The 22,589-nt window shown below is 33.2% G+C and overlaps 1 protein-coding gene across 1 annotated transcript in view; it reads right to left on the minus strand.

The window, feature by feature from the left end:
* ADGRB3 (adhesion G protein-coupled receptor B3) overlaps positions 1-22,589 on the minus strand; it is a 684,429-nt gene that overhangs the window by 661,012 nt on the left and 828 nt on the right. Inside the window, 2 exon segments of the mRNA XM_079147374.1 lie at positions 19,851-20,622; positions 21,727-21,892. Coding sequence (XP_079003500.1) covers positions 19,851-20,607 — 757 coding nt within the window. The 5' untranslated portion in view covers positions 20,608-20,622; positions 21,727-21,892.

Consider the following 22,589-nt stretch of genomic DNA (forward strand, 5'->3'; position numbering starts at 1 on the left):
ACTGCTGTGTTAACTTTCATTACTCCAGCTGTTAACCAGATGTTCGAAACAAGTAAATGGCCCTAGAATGGTTTTCTAAACTCTTTTCTTAATCTGTTAAATTATGCAAATGTTAGAATATTTTTAATCATGCACCTAAAGTCCTTGTACATAGTTACCACAATGTAAGAATTCTGGAATAATTCAAATACAATAACTTTGAAATGATGAAGTATAAAAGCAATTAGCATTGGGGCTGACAAAATACATATTTGTATTATAATAAAAATGTAATATTTATACATCAAGTCAATAAAATTAGACTAAAATTACTTATGGGAGAATATGCTTTCCTAGTACATGTAAATATGAAAGCCATTCAAGAAAATTTTAAAAAATGAAGAAAAAATGGAAGGAAAACAAATTTTCTGATGTATTTTTCTGATAACAGTTTTAAAATTGTTTTATTTATATTGCTTTTTACTAACTTTGGCCTAAATAAAAGTCTCTGAATTACCCTGCTTGAAATAAATGAAATAGCTGTTCTTTTTATAAAGAAAAATAATTTTGTTTTGATTACTTCCTCTCAGGAAACTCTTACACCCCTAAAATATTGAAGCACTATCATTTTTTTAAAGTTTGCATCAGCTCGATTTTCAGTAATTGTTACCATAATTAAGAAAATTCCACAAAGAATTGCTTTAATAAGAATGGTTCAAGATTTTATTCTTTTTTTCTAATAGGATAGTAATCATTTTCAGTGCCCAGGCAAATAAAAGTTTAGACATTAAAAAAATATTTTAAAGACAAAAAGTAAACAAAATATTCCCAGAGCTGGGGAATGAACTTTTTACCTCTTTTTCTTTTTATATATGTCCTATGCCATCCAGTATTAGAGATGCTTAATCTAAATATAAACTATTTTTGTTGAGTAAAAATGATATCTTACCAACTTAAAATCATCAATTTATAAAAGAAAAGATAATTGTTAATTCTAGTTTTATTTTGATGTTCAATCATAATTACAGAGATTGTCTAGTTGTGTTAATGTGGTGCTAAATGAAGTTCAAAGCAATTAAACTGCAAAGTATTTAACATCTATGCCCCCCATAAACCTAAGACATTCATATTTTTCTAGAACAAAATATCAAAATATATTTATATCTACATGAACATTTACATTAATTGTGAATAAAAAAATTTATATTAATGAGCAAAAGGTATTTCATAAGCTTTGCATGTTTCAAAGCAGGTCAAAATTTAATGCCCTATTTTAATCACTTGGAAGTTTCCTGGGAAAGATGAGACAAGAGTTCTCTGAAAAATCATCTTGTTGATTGAAAGAAGAAAGCACTATTATTATTGCAGGTCAGTGCAACCTACAGCTTGGGAAACACTCAAAGTTGGAAAGAGCATTAACTGAGCTACTAAACATATCTGAGGATATATACTTTGGAAGGCTTCAACTAAAGTTTTATTATATTTTAAAATATTTACAAAGGATTGCCTGAGTTGAGCAACTTTTGGATTACTGAAAAATATTAGATTGTATTTGTCTTTAGAGTGGTATAGGGCAAAGTTTAAGAGCTTGTACTTGAATTGAGCTCTGCCCTTCCTCCTAAGGGCAATGGGCAAGTCATTTAACCCCTTTTTGTCTGGCTTCTCATCTAGAAAATGATAGTTATATTAGGTACCTCAAGGGACTCTCAGGAAGCCTAAATCCTAATATTTGCTCACAGGAAGGGATTCATTAACATTATGATCATATAAAATGCAAGTAAACAAGTGAACAAGGTTACAAATAAATAAAAAGGTATAGGCTAGTGTTTGTTTTGTTCCATCTGCATTCTCTTTAAAATATCCAGTGCTGATGGCAAATTTCTATGAATAGATTTCTAAAGTAGCCATTCCCCACAGATGCATATTTTACAGAAAAGTTTATTAGATTTGGGGTTATGTTATGCAAAGCCAGTTGTAGTAAGTTATAAATAGTCAAAATAAATATATTAGGCTGATACAACCTGAATTAAGTAAAATCTGTATAAAAAAATCAGAATATAGTTTTACCTATTAATATCGTTCCACTTATTCAAAGGTATAAAATTGTGTTTTTAAAAAGTTTTAGCAAGTAATTAAATTTTTCAAAAGTCTTCAAAAGTATTTTAGGTAGAAATTAAGTGTTTTATCTACTAAATTTGCTGAGTAATCTCTTCAGAACTATAATCATAGCTTGCTACTAAATTATATTTGTCTTCTTAAATAATCCAACCTAAAACCTGCAGAGGACAGATTCTTTCCTATAAGTTTCAGGAATGATAAAAAAAAAAGATAAAAAAAAAAAAAAAAAAAAAAAAAAAACACTCCATGAAATTACAAAAGCTCTATTTACATGATTCCATATTTCAGTCTGTTTGTAATTCACCTAAATTTCATTCCTTAAAAATTAACACATTTAATTTTTAATAACAATATGGAACAGAGACCCATGCTTATTTATGTGTTGCTTTTCCTTCCTACAAAAAATAAACAGTTCTGTAAAATTAAAATTTCCCCTAGTTTCTTTTAGCACTAATCATAAATTTCAAAAAGAATTCATCTATGTTCATTCTCCTCTAAATACTAGCTTTTGACTTTGGGAAACCAAAGGGGGAAAAAAGGATGTTTTAATTTTAAGCTTCTTGTCTGAAGAGTGGAAGCTTATTATGAAATGATTCATTAAATTTCTCATCTTCATCTACAGATGAGAAAAGATAGAGCCGAATAAAACCGAACTCATTATATTTCATTTACTGTGAGCAACCTAAACTTAAGGTATGCATTACTTTAACAAATCTGAATTAAGAGAATGGCCCATTCCTACATTATTTGCACATCAATCTTGTTTTATTTGTGTACAGAGTACATTAAAAAAAAATCACACAGATTTGACCTTTATTCTACACATGAAGAAAGTGTGATTCACAAATAGGAAGCAAACTGCCAAAGATCACAAAGCTAGTGAAAGGGGGAGCTGGGAATCAAGCTCTGAAATGTTTCAATATCAAGCTGAAACTGTTACTCCTTCCATTGGTATATGTAATAAAAAGGGATACCAAAGAAATAAATGTTTTCTCAACAGAAGATGGGAATCTTAAAAAATGTCAAGCCCAGCAAATCATCCAACAATCTGTGCTTTCTCTCATCAGAGGATAGAGCCATTACTTCCCATACAAGCCCATGAAATAAACAAATAAAGAGAAAACAATTACTAGTTTATGTTGGCAATAATAGCAACAACATTTTGGATACCACTTTCTAACTTCTAAATGGCTTTCATGTTTTGTAATCTTACTTCCAATACAATCCTGTGATGATCATTTGTATGTTTATAAAAGTGCAAACTAAAACTGCCAGAGAAAAGATGTAACTTGCCCAAAGTTGCTGATGTTAATGGCAAAATCTTACAGAAGGCAGTTGTTCAGTCTTCTAATCCAAAAGCTCTCAGAAATCAAAGGACTAAAGTGTTACAAACCTAGTCTCATATTTCTATCTCTTGTTTGTAAGGTCCAAAACTTAAAAATTTAACGAAGTTGAAAATAAAAGAGAATTTTTCAGAAAATGAAATGTGGATTCATATTTTATTGCTATTTTCCTACATTAAGCCTATGAGTAAAATTCTAAAAGGAGGCAGCAAGTAAGACATTTTTTGAAGAAAAACTGCCAGAAGAAAAAGAGATACATGGAACACCAAGACACAAACGATAGCTTATTTCATTTTAACATGCATACTAATCCTTAGAAAGAAATGCAAATACACACTTTAACTTGATACAACCAATAAAATGTGAATCCATTTACATTCTAACATCATTAAAATAAAACAGATCAAAGGGATGCACATATTGACAAGAAAATCATAAGATGACATTGATTGGGTAGCCAAATAAAATCAAATATCACCAATTAGTTCATTTTGAAAGAAAAAAATTGTGAAATGGAAGACAATGGTTCATTTTTTAAATGAGGAGTAAAGAAGAACAACATGTCAACTCAGATGGCGTTTCTCAGGAACACGTGTACTCAGGAAAAATAAAGAATAAAAGAAACTGCATTTCTGTAGACTGAACAATCCAGGAGATATTTTAATTTCTCCCATGTCTATAAATAAATGGATTAGTTGTTATTGTGAATGAAATTATATTTGTTGTAATAAGAAAGCTAATGTAGTAAAGTATGCAAGTCATCCAATTAATGAAAGTAAACATTTATTCAGCTTGTACTACACAGTCCAGCCATTGATATATTTTGTGTATATGTGGCCACATCAATATCTTACATGCAAGGCTCCTTCAGTCTCCCAACTTCCTCACTAAAACCAGCTTCTCTTTGCAGGAAAAGAAAAGCAACAACGACGACAACAACAACGATGACAACAACAAACAAACAAACAAAAAATGAGAGGTGTGTCATATTCTGAAAGCCAGAAAGTTGGAGATAAAGAAACCAATATCTGAGCCCAAGAATTCTGATTCTTTATCACCATGACAGGTCATCTCTTGCAGTGACTTTTTGTTTTTTTTACATTAAAAATAATTATACAGAAATATCTAAACCCTGAAACTGAATTTATAGCTATGGGATATGTGGAATCTAGTTCTTAACAAAGTTTCTAAGGAAAAAAAAATAAATGGTTACAGAGAATTTAAGACTGTTATTTTGTTATAACATTATAATGTGAGTTCTTCCAACTTAAACATATGTTGTTTTCAAATTGAAACTTGTTTTCAACTTTTAGAAATAAAACTGCAAATGATTTATTCTTAAATCTTAAATGAAACTTTAATGTCTTATATCCAGAGGGTCCACAGAATACTACCTGGAATGCATTTATTAAAAAGACTCCAAGTGAATTTTTCAAACTAATCAACTTGAAGTTTAACACTTATTCATTGCAAAACTATTTTTATTTATTTTTTTTTGTCATTCCTATCATCTTCTGTTACATGTATATTTAATATATATGCATTTTAACAAGGAATATTTTCAAACTTCTGAAAAATGTCCTTTCACATTATATAAGCATATAACATCTACAAGCATTAATGCCGAATAATTACATAAATGTGTATATATGTATGAGATACACACATACACACTGACCAGGTAATTTGTTCCATTCCTGAAATATTTTCAGAATATATAATAAAAATTTAAAAAGAGCAGAAAGCACTTGTTTTCTGTTTAATTTTCTAGGTGCTCAATGGTTTGCACATTCTTTGACTCCTGGAGCATATCTCATGTAATTAATGAGCATATTGTAACCCAACTTCTTGAGGATAGGAAAACTAAGAAAATAAATGAAAAGCCCTGTCTCTGTGCAGGCTTGCCAGCATGTTACTAGCATTGGAAAGAACTATATTCCCTCCCCAGCCAAAAGGCAGAGGCTTGTTTAAAGTTTACATCAATCTATTCCCCCCCCCCACCACCTCTCCGGGGAGGTAAGAATACTTCTGTGACAAAAGCCCACCTACTCAAAGGGGAGGTTAATTATTGCTACATAATTAACCTCACAAGAAAATTGTTAAAATTAATTAAGCAGTGCTTAGTTAGAAGCGCCCCATGAACTACTACAGAAATATTTGTTTACAAAAACCAACTACATGTATATTAATAACAGATTCTGTTGAAATCATTACAATGTCTATACACCAAGATTTATAAATCATTATACATATCTACAAAATAAAGCACAAAGGTAGGAAAACAGGAGAGAGGAAGGGAGGGAAAGCAAAAGGAAGGAATACAGTGAAACAGGAAAAGAAAGGCAGACAGAAAGAAAGGACAAAGAATCAGAGTAGAACAAGTTTGCATCTCTCAGCAAGAACTACCAAGCTAAAAAGAATGTATTCCACAGTTCTGCAACAATCATAGCTCCACAAAAAAGACCACAATACCCTCTCTCCACTTTTAAAATACAAAAAAAAAAAAAAACCTCAAGAAATTTTTTGAATAAATATTGGAAGAATGAAGAATGATCTCATAAAATTTTTGTAGTTATCTTATTATCAACTCATTCTAACCAGACTAAAACAAGAACATTTTCATAAATAGCTAAAATGAATTCCCAAGTGTTAAACAAAGTTCAGATACAGCCATCCAAGAGTACAATTTGAATATATGTGGGTGAATTTCATTACCCGAAATAGGACATACTAACATGGCCATCACATTATCACAGTTGAATTACTGAACACATCACCCATAAATACCTCTTAGCACAATCACGATGACTATTCCTCCTCAACTAGACATTGAATAAGTCACATTAGGCTAGGTTAAGCTGCAATACAAAAAAAAAAAAAAAGTCTCCAAAGAGGAGAATTATTCCTTGTTCATGCTTCACAAGGCCATCACAGATTTGCAAGAGCTTTGAGCAGGGACTCCTCTCACTTTAGCATTTCCAACTCTAGCTGATAAAAACGTCTCTTCTCTTTAGGGACAGGTCTTCAAGCCAGAAATGAAGAGACCTTTGTGGTCTTTCCTCAGCAATGCAATGACCTAGCTCAGAATTGAACAGCATCACTTTTGCTCACAATTCATTGGACATATTCATATGTCCCATGCAAAAATTAGTTGCCAATAAACACAATTGCTCTATATTCTCAGAACAGAAGACTGAAACTATTTGTTGAGGAGCATTAATGACAATATCAATGAAATGTCAATGCTAGTAAGTTTTTTACTGTTGACTTAGAATGTTCTTCAGTTTTGGATGTCCATTACGGGCAAATAATCAGAAGAATTAAAAATAACTTTTATTGCCCTAATAATTTTCATTTATTCCAAGAAGCTTGGCAGTTTGTAAATGACTTATTGAGAACAAAAACAAATGAACGAAGAGAGAGAGCCAGAATGAAAACAACACAAACATAGTACTTAACAAAAATTTTAAATTAGGACTTCTTAATATTTAGCAATGAAGGAGTTAAAAGGTTTCTAAATGAGTATTCATTTATAAACTAGTATGTGAGCTAGAGATTTGCTTAGAGTAATCTAATTTGCAGGTGGAAGGGCAGCACATGATGCAAGATGCAAGAGTTTTCATATCCAGAAAAACAGAGAGAAAGATGGAGAACTGTGGTGCTTCCCTCATGTCCCACATGGAGCCTCAGTGCAAATTGGCTCTAAATATATTTTGAAGGAAGTGTTTGCATCATAGGAATAAAAGGTCATGAGCAGGTCTTGAATCTGACAATTACAACATGGAGTGGATAAGGAGGAATCTCACCCCTGGCCTAAACCCAGAATGGCTTCACTGTAAGTGGGCTCTGCCAGATGAACAGACACATTGATGCCTGGGAGGAGATTGCCAACACCCACCAGACAGGATGAAACATAATGAAGAACTGGCAAAGATCACTGATGGGATACTCCCCAAGAGGGATCAAAGAGACCTGAGAAGCACACAGAGGAGGCTAAGGGCTTGCATGAGGTGTGGGAGTCAGACTCAGACAAACCTGAGCATTGTGCTGGGTAGCAGGAAGCAGGGTATGGAAAAAAATTGACCACAGGTATGTGGGTCATTTGATCTAGACAAGTTATGAATCTTGTTCTGAGCAAGCAAACCACAGAAAAAAACAATATGACAGTTGTTACACATTCTTGGTGATCATAAGGTTGAAAACAATGATTTATCAGAGGAAGAACATTTATAATACTAATTTTTTATATGTAGTATTATATTGAGACTAAGATTTATATTTCCTCAGTGGTTTTCAAGCAGACTTGCCATTGGAACCAACATAGGAAGGAGAGACTAATCAGGCAGGCCTCTGAGCTTCCTGAGGACCTCAACCAAAACACCCCTAAATAGGGACTTAAATAAACACTCTTAAATATTAGCTTTTATTTAGAGAGAGAAAAACAAGTTCTACTGCAAAGAGGAAAAGGTTGTATTATTTCATATCCTACCAATTACTTATTTCTTTTGCCTAAATCAGTGCTTAGTATTTAGTGGATCAACTTCTACTCTGCTTCTAAATTCCTACAGCTCCATTTTTGTGGTTTCTGTGGTCTGAGGATACAGAGGCCAGAGGCAAGCACACGCAATATTTATTATACCCAGAACTCATTTATGCCCTTTGAAACCAATTGAACACCAAAATACTGTCATTGGAAAATTCCACAGAAACCACTAAAGAGAAAAAAGCCATACATTTTTAAGAGAGATTTTTAATACATTATGAGCAAGGCATTAAAAGATTGTATTCTGTGCAAATGGAACAGTGGTAATTACTTTCTCATATTTGAAAGTATAGCTTAGGGAAAATAAAAAAAGGCCATTGTAATTGGTTAGTTTCTCAAACATCACTTAAAAAATATACACTGTTCATCTTCTAAGTCTCAAAAACGGAGGCCTGCCAAAGAAAGTTGATCACAAGCCAACAGGTCTGTAAAGGACACTGACCTCTCTGGGGAACCAAAATAAACTGTAATTTCTCAGTCTACAATGTAGAAGCAGATCTTCGCAAGTTCTCCAGATTAAGTAAACAGATTTTTGTCTTCCCAATTCAAAAAAATATAATTCTGTGTTTCAAAATAAGTTCAGAAGAAGAAAGTTGAGTCTTTTTTTGCTTTTCAGACAGTTCTTGATCTCCTGTGTTCCTTTCTGGATATAAAGGCAACAAATAATCCCAAAGAAAAAAATAAAATACTATAATTTTACTTATGAAACTATAATAAATTTAGCTGCCATGATTTTGTCTTTGGAATAAAACAAAGAATTTCAAAATGTGTGTGTGTGTGTGTGTTGTTTATTTGCTTTGAGAGGGATAGTAAGAAAAAGAAGCAAAATAAAATTGAATTAGCAATGAAAATTCCATTTTCATTTTATCTTTACATTTTTATAATTATATAAAATTACAACTAAAATCTTCATCTATCAGAAATTTTCATGCCTTATTTGAGAGACTTGAAGTTACTTGTTTTTACTTGTCAAACACACAGAAATATTTTTGAATGTTCAGGGAAGTTTAAGTATTCCAGTGTCACATTAGCTTTGAAAAAAATGTTCGATTGATGTATACAAAGCTAGACAATCAACAAACTAACAGGTCAATCAGCAAAGCTTTTGAAGAATCTAAATTAAAAGGAGTTATTAATATGAAAGTTGTATACATGCATATACTGAGTTTAAACTAAATATAAAAAAAAAACAGATAAAATGAACTGGTTAACTGATTTTAATTTTCATTAATTATTTAAGTTATTCATATTACTACTATAATCATTTATTTCTCTATTCACTTTTTGACTGGTCTATGTGCCGATATGCAAAAGGATTAAGTATTCTATATAGGCTTTTCTGCATTAAATGAAAGTCTGGAAATTTGAAACATTGGTTTCAGGTCATTCTCACAGGTGATGAGAAATCACCTCACTACCACAATTATACACCTCTGTCTTAGGGTTACAGGAAGAAATAGATGCTGACATTTAAGATAATCTGAGAGGCAAGTAAGTTATGGATCTTGCTAGTTCAGTTCTAAGACTGGAGAAATTACTTCCAAAATTCTCAGTGAGAGGTGAGAATGGCTACCAGAGCCTCAAAGAAGAGGCCAGCTGATGGATGCCATGACCTTCAATGAGAGTACGCAACCTACCTACAGCAAATCACAGAGAAGGAGCCCAGAGGAAAACCACCCACATCTTGCTCTTTCATGTATAAATCAGCATATCATAAGATAACCAAGAAAACATATGATAGTGTTTCTCCAAAAAAACATGGACTTCCCCAGATAATAATAAAAAGTTAAAATTCTAAGGAAGATCATCTTAGGAAATCTAGACAGACCCTGAACTTGAAACACATTAATGAGTATAGACTGAAAACAAAGTTTTTGAGACCCATGTTTATTTAAATAACACAAAGTGAATAGAAAATAGTTTAATGAATCAGTTAATTTGTAAAGACAAGTCTGTATTAAGTGCTATAGCAAAATATACTCTGACTCTGATTATTGCCCTGGCTAGAATCCAAGTAACTTTTATTTTACATATATTAAATTATTTTTTCTTTTAAAAATTTTTTTTTTTACAGACTGCATTTTGATTCATTGTACACAAATGGGGTACGATTTTTCGTTTCTATGGTTGTGCATGATGTAGATTCATACCATTCATGTAATCATACATGTATATAGGGTAATGATGTCTGTCTCATTCCACCATCTTTCATACCCCCGCCCCTTCCTTCTCTCATTTCCCTATACATAATCCAAAGATCCTCCATTCTTCTCTTATCCTCCACCCCCATTATGTATCATTATCCACTTATCAGGGAAAACATTTGACATTTGGAACCACCTTTTGACCCCATTATCCCACTCCTTGGTTTATACTCAAAGGACTTAAAATCAGCATACTACAGTAATACAACCACATTAATGTTTATAGCAGCTCAATTCAAAATAGCCAGATTGTGGAACCAATTTAGATGCACTTTAATAGATGAATGGATAAAGAAACTGTGGTATATATACAATGGAATATTATCCAGTCATAAAGAAGAATAAAATTATGGCATTTTAAATGAATGGAACTGAAGAATATCAGGTAATTTTTTTTAATAATTAGATCTATAAAATATTCCTACACGACTGTGTGGTGGGGACTCTTTTTACATTATAGAGACATTATTCAATGTAAATTCCAAGAAGAGTTGTGTTCAGCTAAAATCATATTCCCTTGCATATTTGCAGATTAGGGGTCTATTAATTGCATAAGATTTGGACTAAACAATGTTAAAAGAGCCTTGTAACAATTTGTGATTGAGATTCAAGTGCTTCAGAAACAATAAGAAAATCTACGGCTACCCAGGTTTCCAGCTTTTCATGTGAATCAACTTGTGTTGATTTTTTTTAGAAAAAGGAAGACACTGATCTTTAGCATATTCTGCATAACTGATGTATGTAAATGTAACAAATAATATGCCTCACATAGTTATTGGCCAGATAAAACAATAAGTGCAATAAAGTTTTGCAAACTTGAAAGCACTTGCCCAAAGTTATATTTTATTATATTCTACTAATTTATAAAATTCTCTACTTTCATTTTTTTAAATTTATTTTTATTACAAACAAATGGGATACATGTTGTTTCTCTGATTGTACATGAAGTAAAGGAAAATTCTCTACTTTCTTAAAGGAGATATGTATGACCATGAAGTTTTTCTTTAAAATGTGTTTTATTGTAGAACAAATTATTACTGTTAAGATATCCAAGAGTTGAAATTAAATTTTTGAAGTTTATTGATTTTTAAAAAATCACCTTAAAAGGAAGAAACATCAACAGATTAACCCACTGGGGGAGTATATTGCCAAGGAAAACAAGTTTTTCTGGATATTCCTATTACCTAAACATAACTATTGCTAAAAAGTGATTTCACCTAGTTATCCTTCTCTGGTTGACTCCACAATTTCCTTAATTCTTTTTATAATGTCCGAGTGAACTTAACTTGCATTCTAAATATTGCAATCTGGGTCCATTAGCTTTCTAATATCATTCCTATGCCCATTTTGTTCTATTTTCCCAAACAACACTTGGTTCCCAAAGAAACTTGCTACTTAGGAAATAATTTGAGAATATTAAGTCCAAGATTAGGTCAAGAGGTAAATATTTCAGTTTCATTTACTATGGTAGAAGTCAAACAAAAACCATTTGGCTTCACATTTCACAACATGTTCTAAGCATAATGAATATGCAATAGGGAATTGATTTGGGGGAAAATGACCATCAACAAACATAATTTCAGGAAAAGCTTGTATTTACTCAATTTTGAGATTAACTGCTGCATATCCATGTTTATCCTATGCATTTATTACTTGCTGCACTTTCTGTGCAAACTAAATATTTTATTAACCTTTAGGAACTTGGTTGCTAAGTCATCCTCTTCAAGTCAGTAAAATTCCTGCATCATTGTTGCAAAGATAACTGAATATAGAACACATAACATTTTATGGAGTCTTACAGATGGCATTTTATAATTTGCTTTAAAAATTATTAGAATCTTCAAATTAGTAGTAACAAAATGTTTTGTTTTCTTTTCCATATCTGAATATGTAAATCTTATAGGAGTTTTGAGGCTCAGTGGTCTATAACAACTGACCACAATTCAGTGAAAGAAATCCCAGCAAATCATAAGGTTTTTTAATGTAGACTAGCATTTCAAAATAATTCCCTTTCAAACCAAATTTCAAAACATAATCTTCATTTTGTATAATTTGGCAAAGATTAAATACTTGGAAACAATTTAATGTAAATAGTTCTGCTGTCCATCAGCAGTGATGTCCAAAGGATACCTCTCCAGGCCTGGTATGACTCACTCTACCAGCTTGATCTGTTTGATGTATTAGTTATTCAACATGCATAAAAATCAACATAAAGATGGGGAAATACTGACTTTTCTTTATCTCATACAAAATGTCCACACATTTGTGAGGTTTAATCATCCTTGCTTAATTGCCAGAAATTCATAGACAAGTTCAAATAATTAAGTGACAATCTACATCATTGTTACCAACTCTATAGTTTATAGCCAAAGAACAAAAACAGATTTTTCAAAAAGAACACTGATTTGAAGAAACTCTTTTATATTAATGTAGAATAACAAAATTTAAAAGACAGGGTAAAGTCAACCAAATACACTAACTACCATACAAGGAGGATACATGAAAATAATGAGAAACATGTAGAACATTCACAACTGTTGCAACTGTAAATAATACACTTCAATGAATTCCTGCTTCACAAGGGAATATCATGAACAGTTTCAAACTCAGTCAGAAATGCCCCAGTAAATATTTATTTCACCTACAATGAACAGGTTGTAAGAGAACCCATGTTTAATGTATGAACCTACCATCTATCATATTGGAGACTACACTTTCTATACCAAATTACCTCATTATTAACAGCATTCCTTTGAATTTTAATTTACTCATTAGGTTTTCATCCACATTCACAAAGAAATAATGGAAACCTTTCTTAAAATTCCCAAACCAAATTCCCATTCTAGTCCCCAGTTTACATTCATTAATAAAAGAACTCCATATACAAAGCATCAGGGCTAAGTACTCAGTAGACTCCTAATTCCTAAATAAATGAATATTTGTATAACAATGAAAACACCAAGGAAAGAAAGGTTTTAAACCAATGGAAGAACCTCTCTCTCTCACACACACACACACACACACACACACACACACACACACACACACACACTCGCTGCATTTAAAACAAGGTTATAAATGATTCTCAAAACTTTGCAAGCCCAACTGTCAAGTAGTATCACACAGTGACTAAAGTCACTTTTCCTCTTTGTTGTTCCTCCTCCCCTAATCCAAAAGTGAAAAAGATTAAATGGTGTCCAGTCTTGTATATGGAAAATTAAGGTTTTAAACCAATGGAAGAACCTCTCACTCAAAACACAAGAAAACGAATTTATAATTCATGCATAATGCCATAATCCAGACATGATGACATGTCTAGGATGGAAAACATTAACATCAAAATCAAAAATGTTAAACTGAATTCCCATAGGGTTCAACCTGTTTTTTACCCCTGTTTTAGTCAGCTTTTTTTTTTTTTTTTTTTTTGCTGCTGTGACTAAAAGATCCAACTAGGACAATTGTAAAGGAGGAAAAGTTTATATGAGGGGTCACGGTTTCAGAGGTCTTAGTCCATAGAAAGGCCGGTTCATTCCTTGGGGCTTGTGGTGAGGTTGAACATCACGGTGGAAGAATATGGCAGAGGGAAGCAGCTCACAAGAGATCAGGAAGCTGAGAGAGAGACCGACTGAGCTCACCATATACAAATACATACCCCGTAGCCACACCCCAATTCCCACCTCCTCCAGCCACACCCTACCACTTCAATTACCACTCAGTTAATACCATCAAGGGATTAAATCACTGACTGGATTAAGACTGTTACAACCCAATCATTTCTCCTCTGAACCTTCTTGCATTGTCTCACTCATGACTTTTGGGGGGACACCTCACTTCTAAACACAACCTCTTAATTATAAAAATTATAATGCTAAACACATATAAGAAAACTTCATAAGGATATAAAAATGTCTAAAATATAATGTGAACTCTTTACCAGAAATTATTTTGATCCATCAGATATTGGAGGAGGAGGTTTGAGGCTTGAGAGGGAAAAAAAGATACTGATATTTATTAAGCCCTTCATATAATTGAGAATTGAGCCAAGTGTTTTATATGTGTAATCTCATTTGATAAAACACTCCATTATGGTAGGTATTACTCCCATTTTATTAATAAGTCAAGCCCTGTCACTCATTAAAGGTGCTATAAGGTGGTTGAGTCATTCTAGGGATTGAAGTCTACCATACAATAAATTATTCCTTTCATTTCAATGAAGTGATACACCTAGAAAATTTTAATACTTCTCTGATTTCTTACTAGTTAATTGAATTGAGAAGAAATTTCCACAGACACTGACAAGAACTATAATATCCCAAGCTGTTAATTTTATTAGTTTTTTTTCATTCTTGATGTTATTTTCTATTTTTCTAGACCCTTAGAAAGAAGCATTATTGAGCCATACAAATCTGGAAAGAAAAAACTAGTAACACAGTAACAGTTAGGTGGAACGGAGATTAAAGTACAATTATCTCTGCCTCATGATCTAAAAACCCTGCATACATGCTATTTTTTAAAAAATGTAAGTAAAGTTTACTTTTTAATGAACTCCAGGTTGGTTGACTTTTATAGTTAACAAACTGATTCTAAAGAAAATATACTTGATAGAATTAGCTGTATCAAAATATCGGTTCAAGAATATAATTGCTTCTAGAAGGAAATGAAGTAAAAGGGATAAATGAAGCTGGATTCTAAGTGAAGTAAAATTCCTATCTCAATTTTGGAAGAGAATTAATTTCAGTATATTTGTCTACAGCTGTCATAAAAACCTGCTGAAACACATTGGCAGGTGTGCAATCAAGGCACATATACACACAGCACAGTTCACTTCCATTTTACATCTCTCTTAATATTTTTTATCTGTTGCCTACAAAAACTATGTTACCACATGAGAGATGTTTGTTGTTGTTGTTGTTGTTAAATACTACATATATGAGCTATTTCTAAATTTTCTTCCCAAATTCTAAGACAATAAAAGGAAAAATTATGGCATTATACTTGACCAGACCTATAATTTTACCAGTATCCTAATGTTACTATATGTATAGTTTGTAATCAAGAGTTAATTAAAGAAGCACTGAGTTCAATATGCAAATAATCTTTTCCTTGCTCTTGGAAACTGATTGTATATTCATCTTAAATTCTGGAAAAGAGGATTTGAGAAATGTTATTACTGTTCAAGAAATGAAAGAACCAAGAGAAAAAAACCAGCAGAGAGAAAAATGAAGACAGAAACTGACACATTCTCTTATCACTATTTCTTTTTAGATGGCCATGGATGGAAAATTATATTGATCATTAATATTTTAAAATAAACATATATTAAATTAAAATATTTCTCACTAATGTCAGTCTTGTTCTTTTAAAATGTTATTAAAGAATACCTTAGAGATCAGGAACTGGCATCAATAATACATTAATGGAATTGGAAATGAAATGAATGGTATTCATCTTCCTCTAAATGGGGGAAGTAAAAGGCAACTACTCTCCTAAAGTGGTACAATTTTATTCTATTGATTATAATCAAATTGCTACCTTTCCTATAGTGACATTTTAGGAAAAACAAAATTCAGTACATCTTTGTATATTCTGATAAAGATTGCGGGATCATGGAAGTCATTCACAAAGGAAGTAAGATCAAAAGAGTATAAAGAAGAGGGTAAAAGGCAGCTCAAAAAGTAATGTCAGGGCAAAAGTAGTAGGAAATAAATGAAAATCCCTCAAGATTGTAAGTATGTGCCTAAAAATGCGTGCGCGCACACACAAACGTGAGTTGAAGTTTAGACAGGCACAGAGTGAGGCTTCCCCTGGGTGGTGAAATATCAAGATTAGCAGAGGCACAGCGGAAAGACAAGTGAGTGTGTGTGTTCAGATTTCCTGGAATCTATACAGGGATCCCAATTTCCTTTCACATAAGTAGAGCCATTGATGTTAGTAGGAAACAAAGATTCCATTAAGGTTCATTATGTGATGTAGATATACGGGTGTGGAATTTTTCTGCTCAAACTGTTTAATTTATTTGTTTTAAATGAAGTGGTAAGAAATAAAATCTGAGGCCACATTTTATATTTTAGCTATAGAGTCCAGAATCTTCGCTAAAACTGTAAAGTGTACTAAAGTCTTCAGAAAAACTGAGATGACTTTATGAATAAATGTCATTCTGTCCCTAGACTTGTATCTGAAAACCAGGTAAACACTGATGTTGTATGAGTTCCCTTAAAATATATATATTTCACAGTTCTGCATCTCTTTCTTCCTGAATATTCCACCCACATTTCCTTGGCATTATACTGTCCTCGCCAACCTATCTCCAAAATCTTGAAACCTATGTATATGTATATATCCATCAATTCATAGGTTTAAAAAAAGTGCCTGAACTATGACATCATTATTTGAGTTTTCAATTTTTTATTTACTTGATTTTCTTGAAAATAAAATAAAAACTGGGGAAATAGCTGTTTCTATAAGTATGTCACCTCCACATATTTTGTACACGGTCTTCGATAATATTTTTTAATGCACAAAAAATTTAATATTTGAATGAAGTATCAATCCAATAATTTACTGCATTGCATTTTTTAGTATGACTACAAACTATATAGTTTTCTTCTTGTTATTTTGGGGTTATGAAATTCTTCAGTACATGCATGTATTACCAAAGAATATTCTAGTAGAAATCCTCTCCCAAAGTAGATATCCCATTCCTCAGCAATCACAAAATATGATTTTGTCATTCCAGTGGAGGTGTTCATGACATTCAACATTTGGCTTACTTTTTTTATCACCAATAGCATTACTCAAAGCAATCCAGAGTTGCATCTATTGTGAGAACTCTCCTGCCAAATCTATGTATTAATACAAGTAGAAAATATTCCTACTCAAGGCAGGCCTTCTTAGACATTATTTATTTCAATGAACAAAACGGAAGTAAAAAATTATGGAGAATAATCTTGTATTTATTGCTTTGATGACTTACAGGGTAGTATGAGTATTTTTCCATAGAAAATGTGAAACATCAAGTATTATAAAATACAGGTCAATATTTTAAAACTGCATTTCAAAATCAAGAATTAAATGCTATCATATAAAAAGAAAAGAGTTTGAATAAAATTAAATATAAGCAGCATGTATCTATATGCAATTATTAACTTCAAGCCCTATGAATGTCATTATGGGATAGTTTATTTGAAATGGTAAAATAACACCTTCATAATAATTCGTAGTTCATATATCATTTATATCAAAATTTAAGATTTAATATACTTTGCATAAATTTGACTAAATCAAGAGTATAGATTTTCACTTTCCTTTCCTATAATGTTTCATAGCCAAAATATATTGAATTTCATTTAAAAAAAAAAAACTCATTCAATGAGTCAAGGAATGCTGTAGTATATATTTTATAAGAATCATCTACAAATGTATCAGTTACAATTATGTTATCAGCAACTTCTTATCCTTACCTTTCTGACTCAGAGTACCTAAACAATTAAAGAGCACAAAATTCAGAATTCAGGGAATATACGCCATGCAATTTTACTGATATAGCATAAATTCTTCCTCGTTATACAAATTCCCTAATTCAGCTCTCTTAACATAATAATTTTAAAATTATTTGTCTATGGAAGTATTCATTTCCATTTTGACATCCGATTAGCTACAAGAATTATGTATCCTGCAACGTGATTTGTGATTTAAAGATCTAATGTCTAAAAATCACTGTTATTTTCATTCACTTACAAATCAAATGGTTATCTACTGCAACTTCTATAAATTCCAGCACTGTTTTACCCCACATCTCATGACCATGACCAGCAAAATGGTTGAAAATCATGCATACAACTTTGGTTTTTTTCCCTTTGATATCTTCCATTAAAAAGAGAAGCTGCAAAAGTGGATTCTCTCTCCCCTGTCATAAGCAGTCAATCTGCTGATAGAATTTTAACTATTAAAGAAATAGATTTCTAAATTTTATTAAAATGATGATAAAACAAACAAGAAAACTCCTAGTTTCTGACGTTAATTGGTTTATTAGCCAGCTTGTAACATCACATTTTCTGTGTGTACTGTAGCTTCTTATTCTAGGGGACACTAATTAGTTTTAAATGGTGTTAAATACCATCCCTGCAGTTGCAAGTGCTTCTCTGGGATTTTTACTAGAGAAAAGAAACTCCTGTAATTTAAAACTACTTTGTTTTCTTCAGTCACAGCTGTTAGTGAAACACTGACCTGTAGAAATCTTGAAAGGTTTTCACCTCTCTCATTGTCATTAGCTTGCATTATTTTCTAACAGGTCTTTTCCCCTCATGCCATTGCTCTAAGTAATTCCCATCCCCCAAATCTCAGCCAGCAGAGAAACAGCACTAAGCTAGTTAGGTTCTTCTTTGCCCCCTCCCTGCCCCCCCACCCACAAAGCCTTGGCTACCCTTAAAGAAAATTCTCCAACAACGTGTCAATTTTACATTGGTCACAAAGACAACTTCTGTTGGGGGAGGGGGAGGAAAGAGGGACTGGAGCTTGGCTGTCCCTTTCCACAGACTGGGATCTTTGTGGCAATCAGAAAACATTTCCTGCATAAGAAATCAACACACTCTCTGCTTGCAGGGCTGGGGAGCAAGTACGAATATGTATCAGCTTTGCCCTCAAAGGAATGGAACATAGCCATTAACCTTCTGAACAAGAAAGTCATTTTCTCAAAATATGTCATGCTTCCTTGCATTATTAAACGTAATCCACAATCTCAAATCTTCTGATAGCTCTTCCATTGAGGATTGGGTGAAAGCCACAAATCACTCCTGCACTTTATTTTTTCTCCGCATTTCCGTTGCACTATTTTTCCCCCCTCCATCTAGCTCACCTCTGAGATGTTCCCTCTCTCTGTGTATATCAACAGGAAACTGAGAAGACAGAAAAACACCACTTGCAAGAGGCTGATCAGGTTCTTAAAAGGATCAGAATGTGTATTAACCTACAGGAGATTCCATAGCCCCAAGACCTGACCCAGACAGTTTGCACACCCAGTCTGTTTCTTTTGGCCCACCAAAGAGCAAACATGCCGGGTTTATTGTACAAACCACCTTAAACAGAAGCCTGGCCCAAGGGAAAGGGGGTACCCCTATTTTCAGGTGTTAACAAGTCTCTTGTTCCAAACAGGCTTGCCTTGGAGAGTTACCTTTTGGTCATGTCACCCCAGCTCAAAAGGGTAAGAGGATAAGTCACAGAGAGGAAAGAAAATGAAAGGGACCATTTGCTGGATTAAAGCAGAAGGGATCAGTCCAAAAACCCATTTCACAGGTGTGTGTGTGTAGGACTCTCAAGGGACTGCAGATTGAAAGAAAAGCATCCCTCTCTCCCCTCCCCTCCCTGCCAACCACTAATACAAACTGGCTTCACATTTCTGCATCTCTTCTCTCCTGAATCTTCCACCTGCACTTCCTTGCCATGCCACTGAGCTATACTGTCACCACCCTATCTCCAAAATCTTGAAACATAAAACTAGCTTAAGAGAACTTCATCAGTGAAGATCACAAATCAAATAAATTCAAAGATGGCAGAGCAAAGGAGCAATGCTTAGGTCTGAGTACTGAAACAGCACACGTCACCTCCATGCCACAAGCCTCCCCCTCCCTTGCTGGCATCCATTTTCCCCAATCCTGGGGCACTTACCTTCTTTGGGTGGTCGTTTGGCCTCCCTGGTAAGATTGCAGACTTGAGTGGTTTGCAGCTCCTGGGTCAGGCAGCCCTCTGTCTGCTCATTCAGGGGCAACACGACGTTATTTAACAAAACCAGGGACTGGTCATCGATTCCCCACTCTCCCAAATGCTGAGGGCAGGTGCATTTTGTATACATGATCCCACATGATTCTGTTCTCCCATTTTCTGATTTTAAGCAGCTCTCCAACCAAGTGCATAATACATGGCAACCAAACTGGCTTGGGCTCACCTTGTTCAATACCAAAAACTCAAAAAAAGATTTCTGATCTTCTTCCCCTTTTTTCTGTAATCCTGGGAAATCAGATGGAAATACCCGACGTATTTGAATAAAATTTTTATCATATTGTAGAAAAACAAAAGCATTCTTGGAATTGCAGAGTTGCATTATAGAATGATTCTTTCTTAAAAGATCCTTTATTTTTTCATGGGAAAAATGATCAAACTGGTAAGCCAGGAGGGAAAAGTTAGAGCAGCTAAGGTCCTTTTTGGAAAATTTCAGGTAAATGCTATATTTGGTTGGATCTGGATTTTCCAGCGTCCAAGTGCAGTTTGTAAAGTTTTTGGGAAACATTTCACTTACAGAGTACGATCCATAAATGACTCCCTTCACCAAAGTTGAACACCAGAAGTCTTGGGCAGCATTAAATCCAAACATAACCAGGAGATAGGTGGAAAATATATAAATCAGCAGGTTACGAACAGCCTTCATCCTATGTCATTTGGCCTGTAAAATGGCAATGAAAGTAAAATGCAAGTCGGAGTCTACACGCATTGAAAAAATAAACTCCTTCCAATATTACAGCCAGCTGTTTTCAAGATTTCAGTGAAAAAAAAATCCTTTTTATAAAAAAGGGCAGGTAATTTTTATTTTATAACGCTGGGAAATTATCTGTTGCTGTGTGAACAGCGCCCTCACGTGGTCAATCACAATGGTCAAATTCTCAACATTCAATTTAAAAATAACATTTAATAGATTATTAATAGGAATGCCCTAATTTATCCACCAGGGTTTCCTTCACAACCATTATCATTCTATCAAATGAGGAGGGAAAACATAGGATTTAAAATATCATAACTTAAAATGTTAATCACTGAAACATTTTTAATCAATCTGTACAAACGTTTCTCTCCCTCAGTCCTCTGCCTGCAGTAAACATCACACAAAATCTAATCTGATAATCTGGGAGCAGCTGTCACCACATTATTTCTTTTCTTTTAAATGTGAAAAGTAATTATGATAAATTATAGCCACAATTTTAAAAGCACAAATGATAATTTGTTCCAGATGGAACATCATCTCCCAAATGCCCCTACTTGCCTTTTCAGGGGCTACCATGTGAATTGATGAGAAATTCCTGTGCAAAAACAAGGGATTTCATGTGGATTAGTAGAATTTTAAAGCCACCATCTGAGAAAAGGCATATATGAGCAGATACACAGGGAAGACTTGTTGTTCAGCATCACCATTGAGAACCAGAATTTGAGGCAGTCATTTCAATGTGACATGCCCTCTTGGGATATATAAAGTGGATCACTGTATTAGTATCTGTATCCAAAGGCGATGTCAGTGAAAAATCCCAGAATTGCAGTAACTGAGCTGGCTTCTTTTAATGTTTTCTTTTTTTAAATTAGGGTTATTTTATCTAGAGTTATCTACCTTAACTTAAGATTTACACATGGTAGGTAAAAGATATTAGCATTTTCTTTCTTAGTAGGTTTCAATTATTGAATAGCTCCCTTTCAAATAACAGCTCCAAAGCTTCTCTTCTTTTCTTTTTAATTTTTAACCCTGGACTTGCATAATAAAGTAGTCCTTGATTATATTTACCTCCGTAAGTTGTTATCCAAAAATAACTTGAATATTTTTCAGCTTTAACCTTTAAGAAGTTATTTCTTAAAATAAATGACACTGCTTTTTGGTTCAGCTTTTGAGCTGATAAAAGTGATGCCAAGTTAATTTTAAAAGTCTTTAGGCTGCAGTCTCTTCCACTGTTCTGTAAACAGAGACAGACATACAGACATATAGATAGTTAAGAGTTTTCATGCCTTCTTTGCCTGGGTTATCTTTGAACCAAAGGATAAAACCCTCTTCCTTCCCATTGCATAACACACACCAACGCATGCACTCCAAATCCAGTGACCAAAGTCCCTGAAGACAGATCTGCATTTTACAGATTATAATTCGAATTCTATGTTTTGGTATGGGCAAAAACAGCCCCAACTCTAAATCTCTATATAGCTGCAGTTTAAAATAACGTTAGAACTGCTGGGACTATCAAAACAGTGTTCTCTGTTTCAAGCATATAGCTCAATGAGTAATGCCTTTCTTCTTAAGAAAATAAAGATTAAAGGTGAACAAATGTAGAAAGTTGTAGGAAATTCTGGAAATTTAATCTTTTTTTTTTTTCTTTCTTCTTTTTTTTTTTTTTTTTTTTTTTTTTTTTTTTTTTACTGTAGCACTTTGCAGGCAATGCAGGTCTGCGCAGTGTTCTTCAGGATAGAGTGTAGGCGTTGAGAGCCAATGTGACAATAAGTGTCTAAATTAGGAATTCCATCCATGAAAGGGGGCTTCGTTTTATAATAAGGAACTCAAAGAGAGGTCGTATATCTTCTCCTCATGAAATTGGTACTTTTGCTTCCATTTATTTGACAGAGCATGTCTGCAATGCTGTGCTCATCAAAGATTAGAAA

Source organism: Sciurus vulgaris (genome assembly GCF_902686455.1).
Source record: "Sciurus vulgaris genome assembly, chromosome: 7".
NCBI lineage: Eukaryota > Metazoa > Chordata > Mammalia > Rodentia > Sciuridae > Sciurus > Sciurus vulgaris.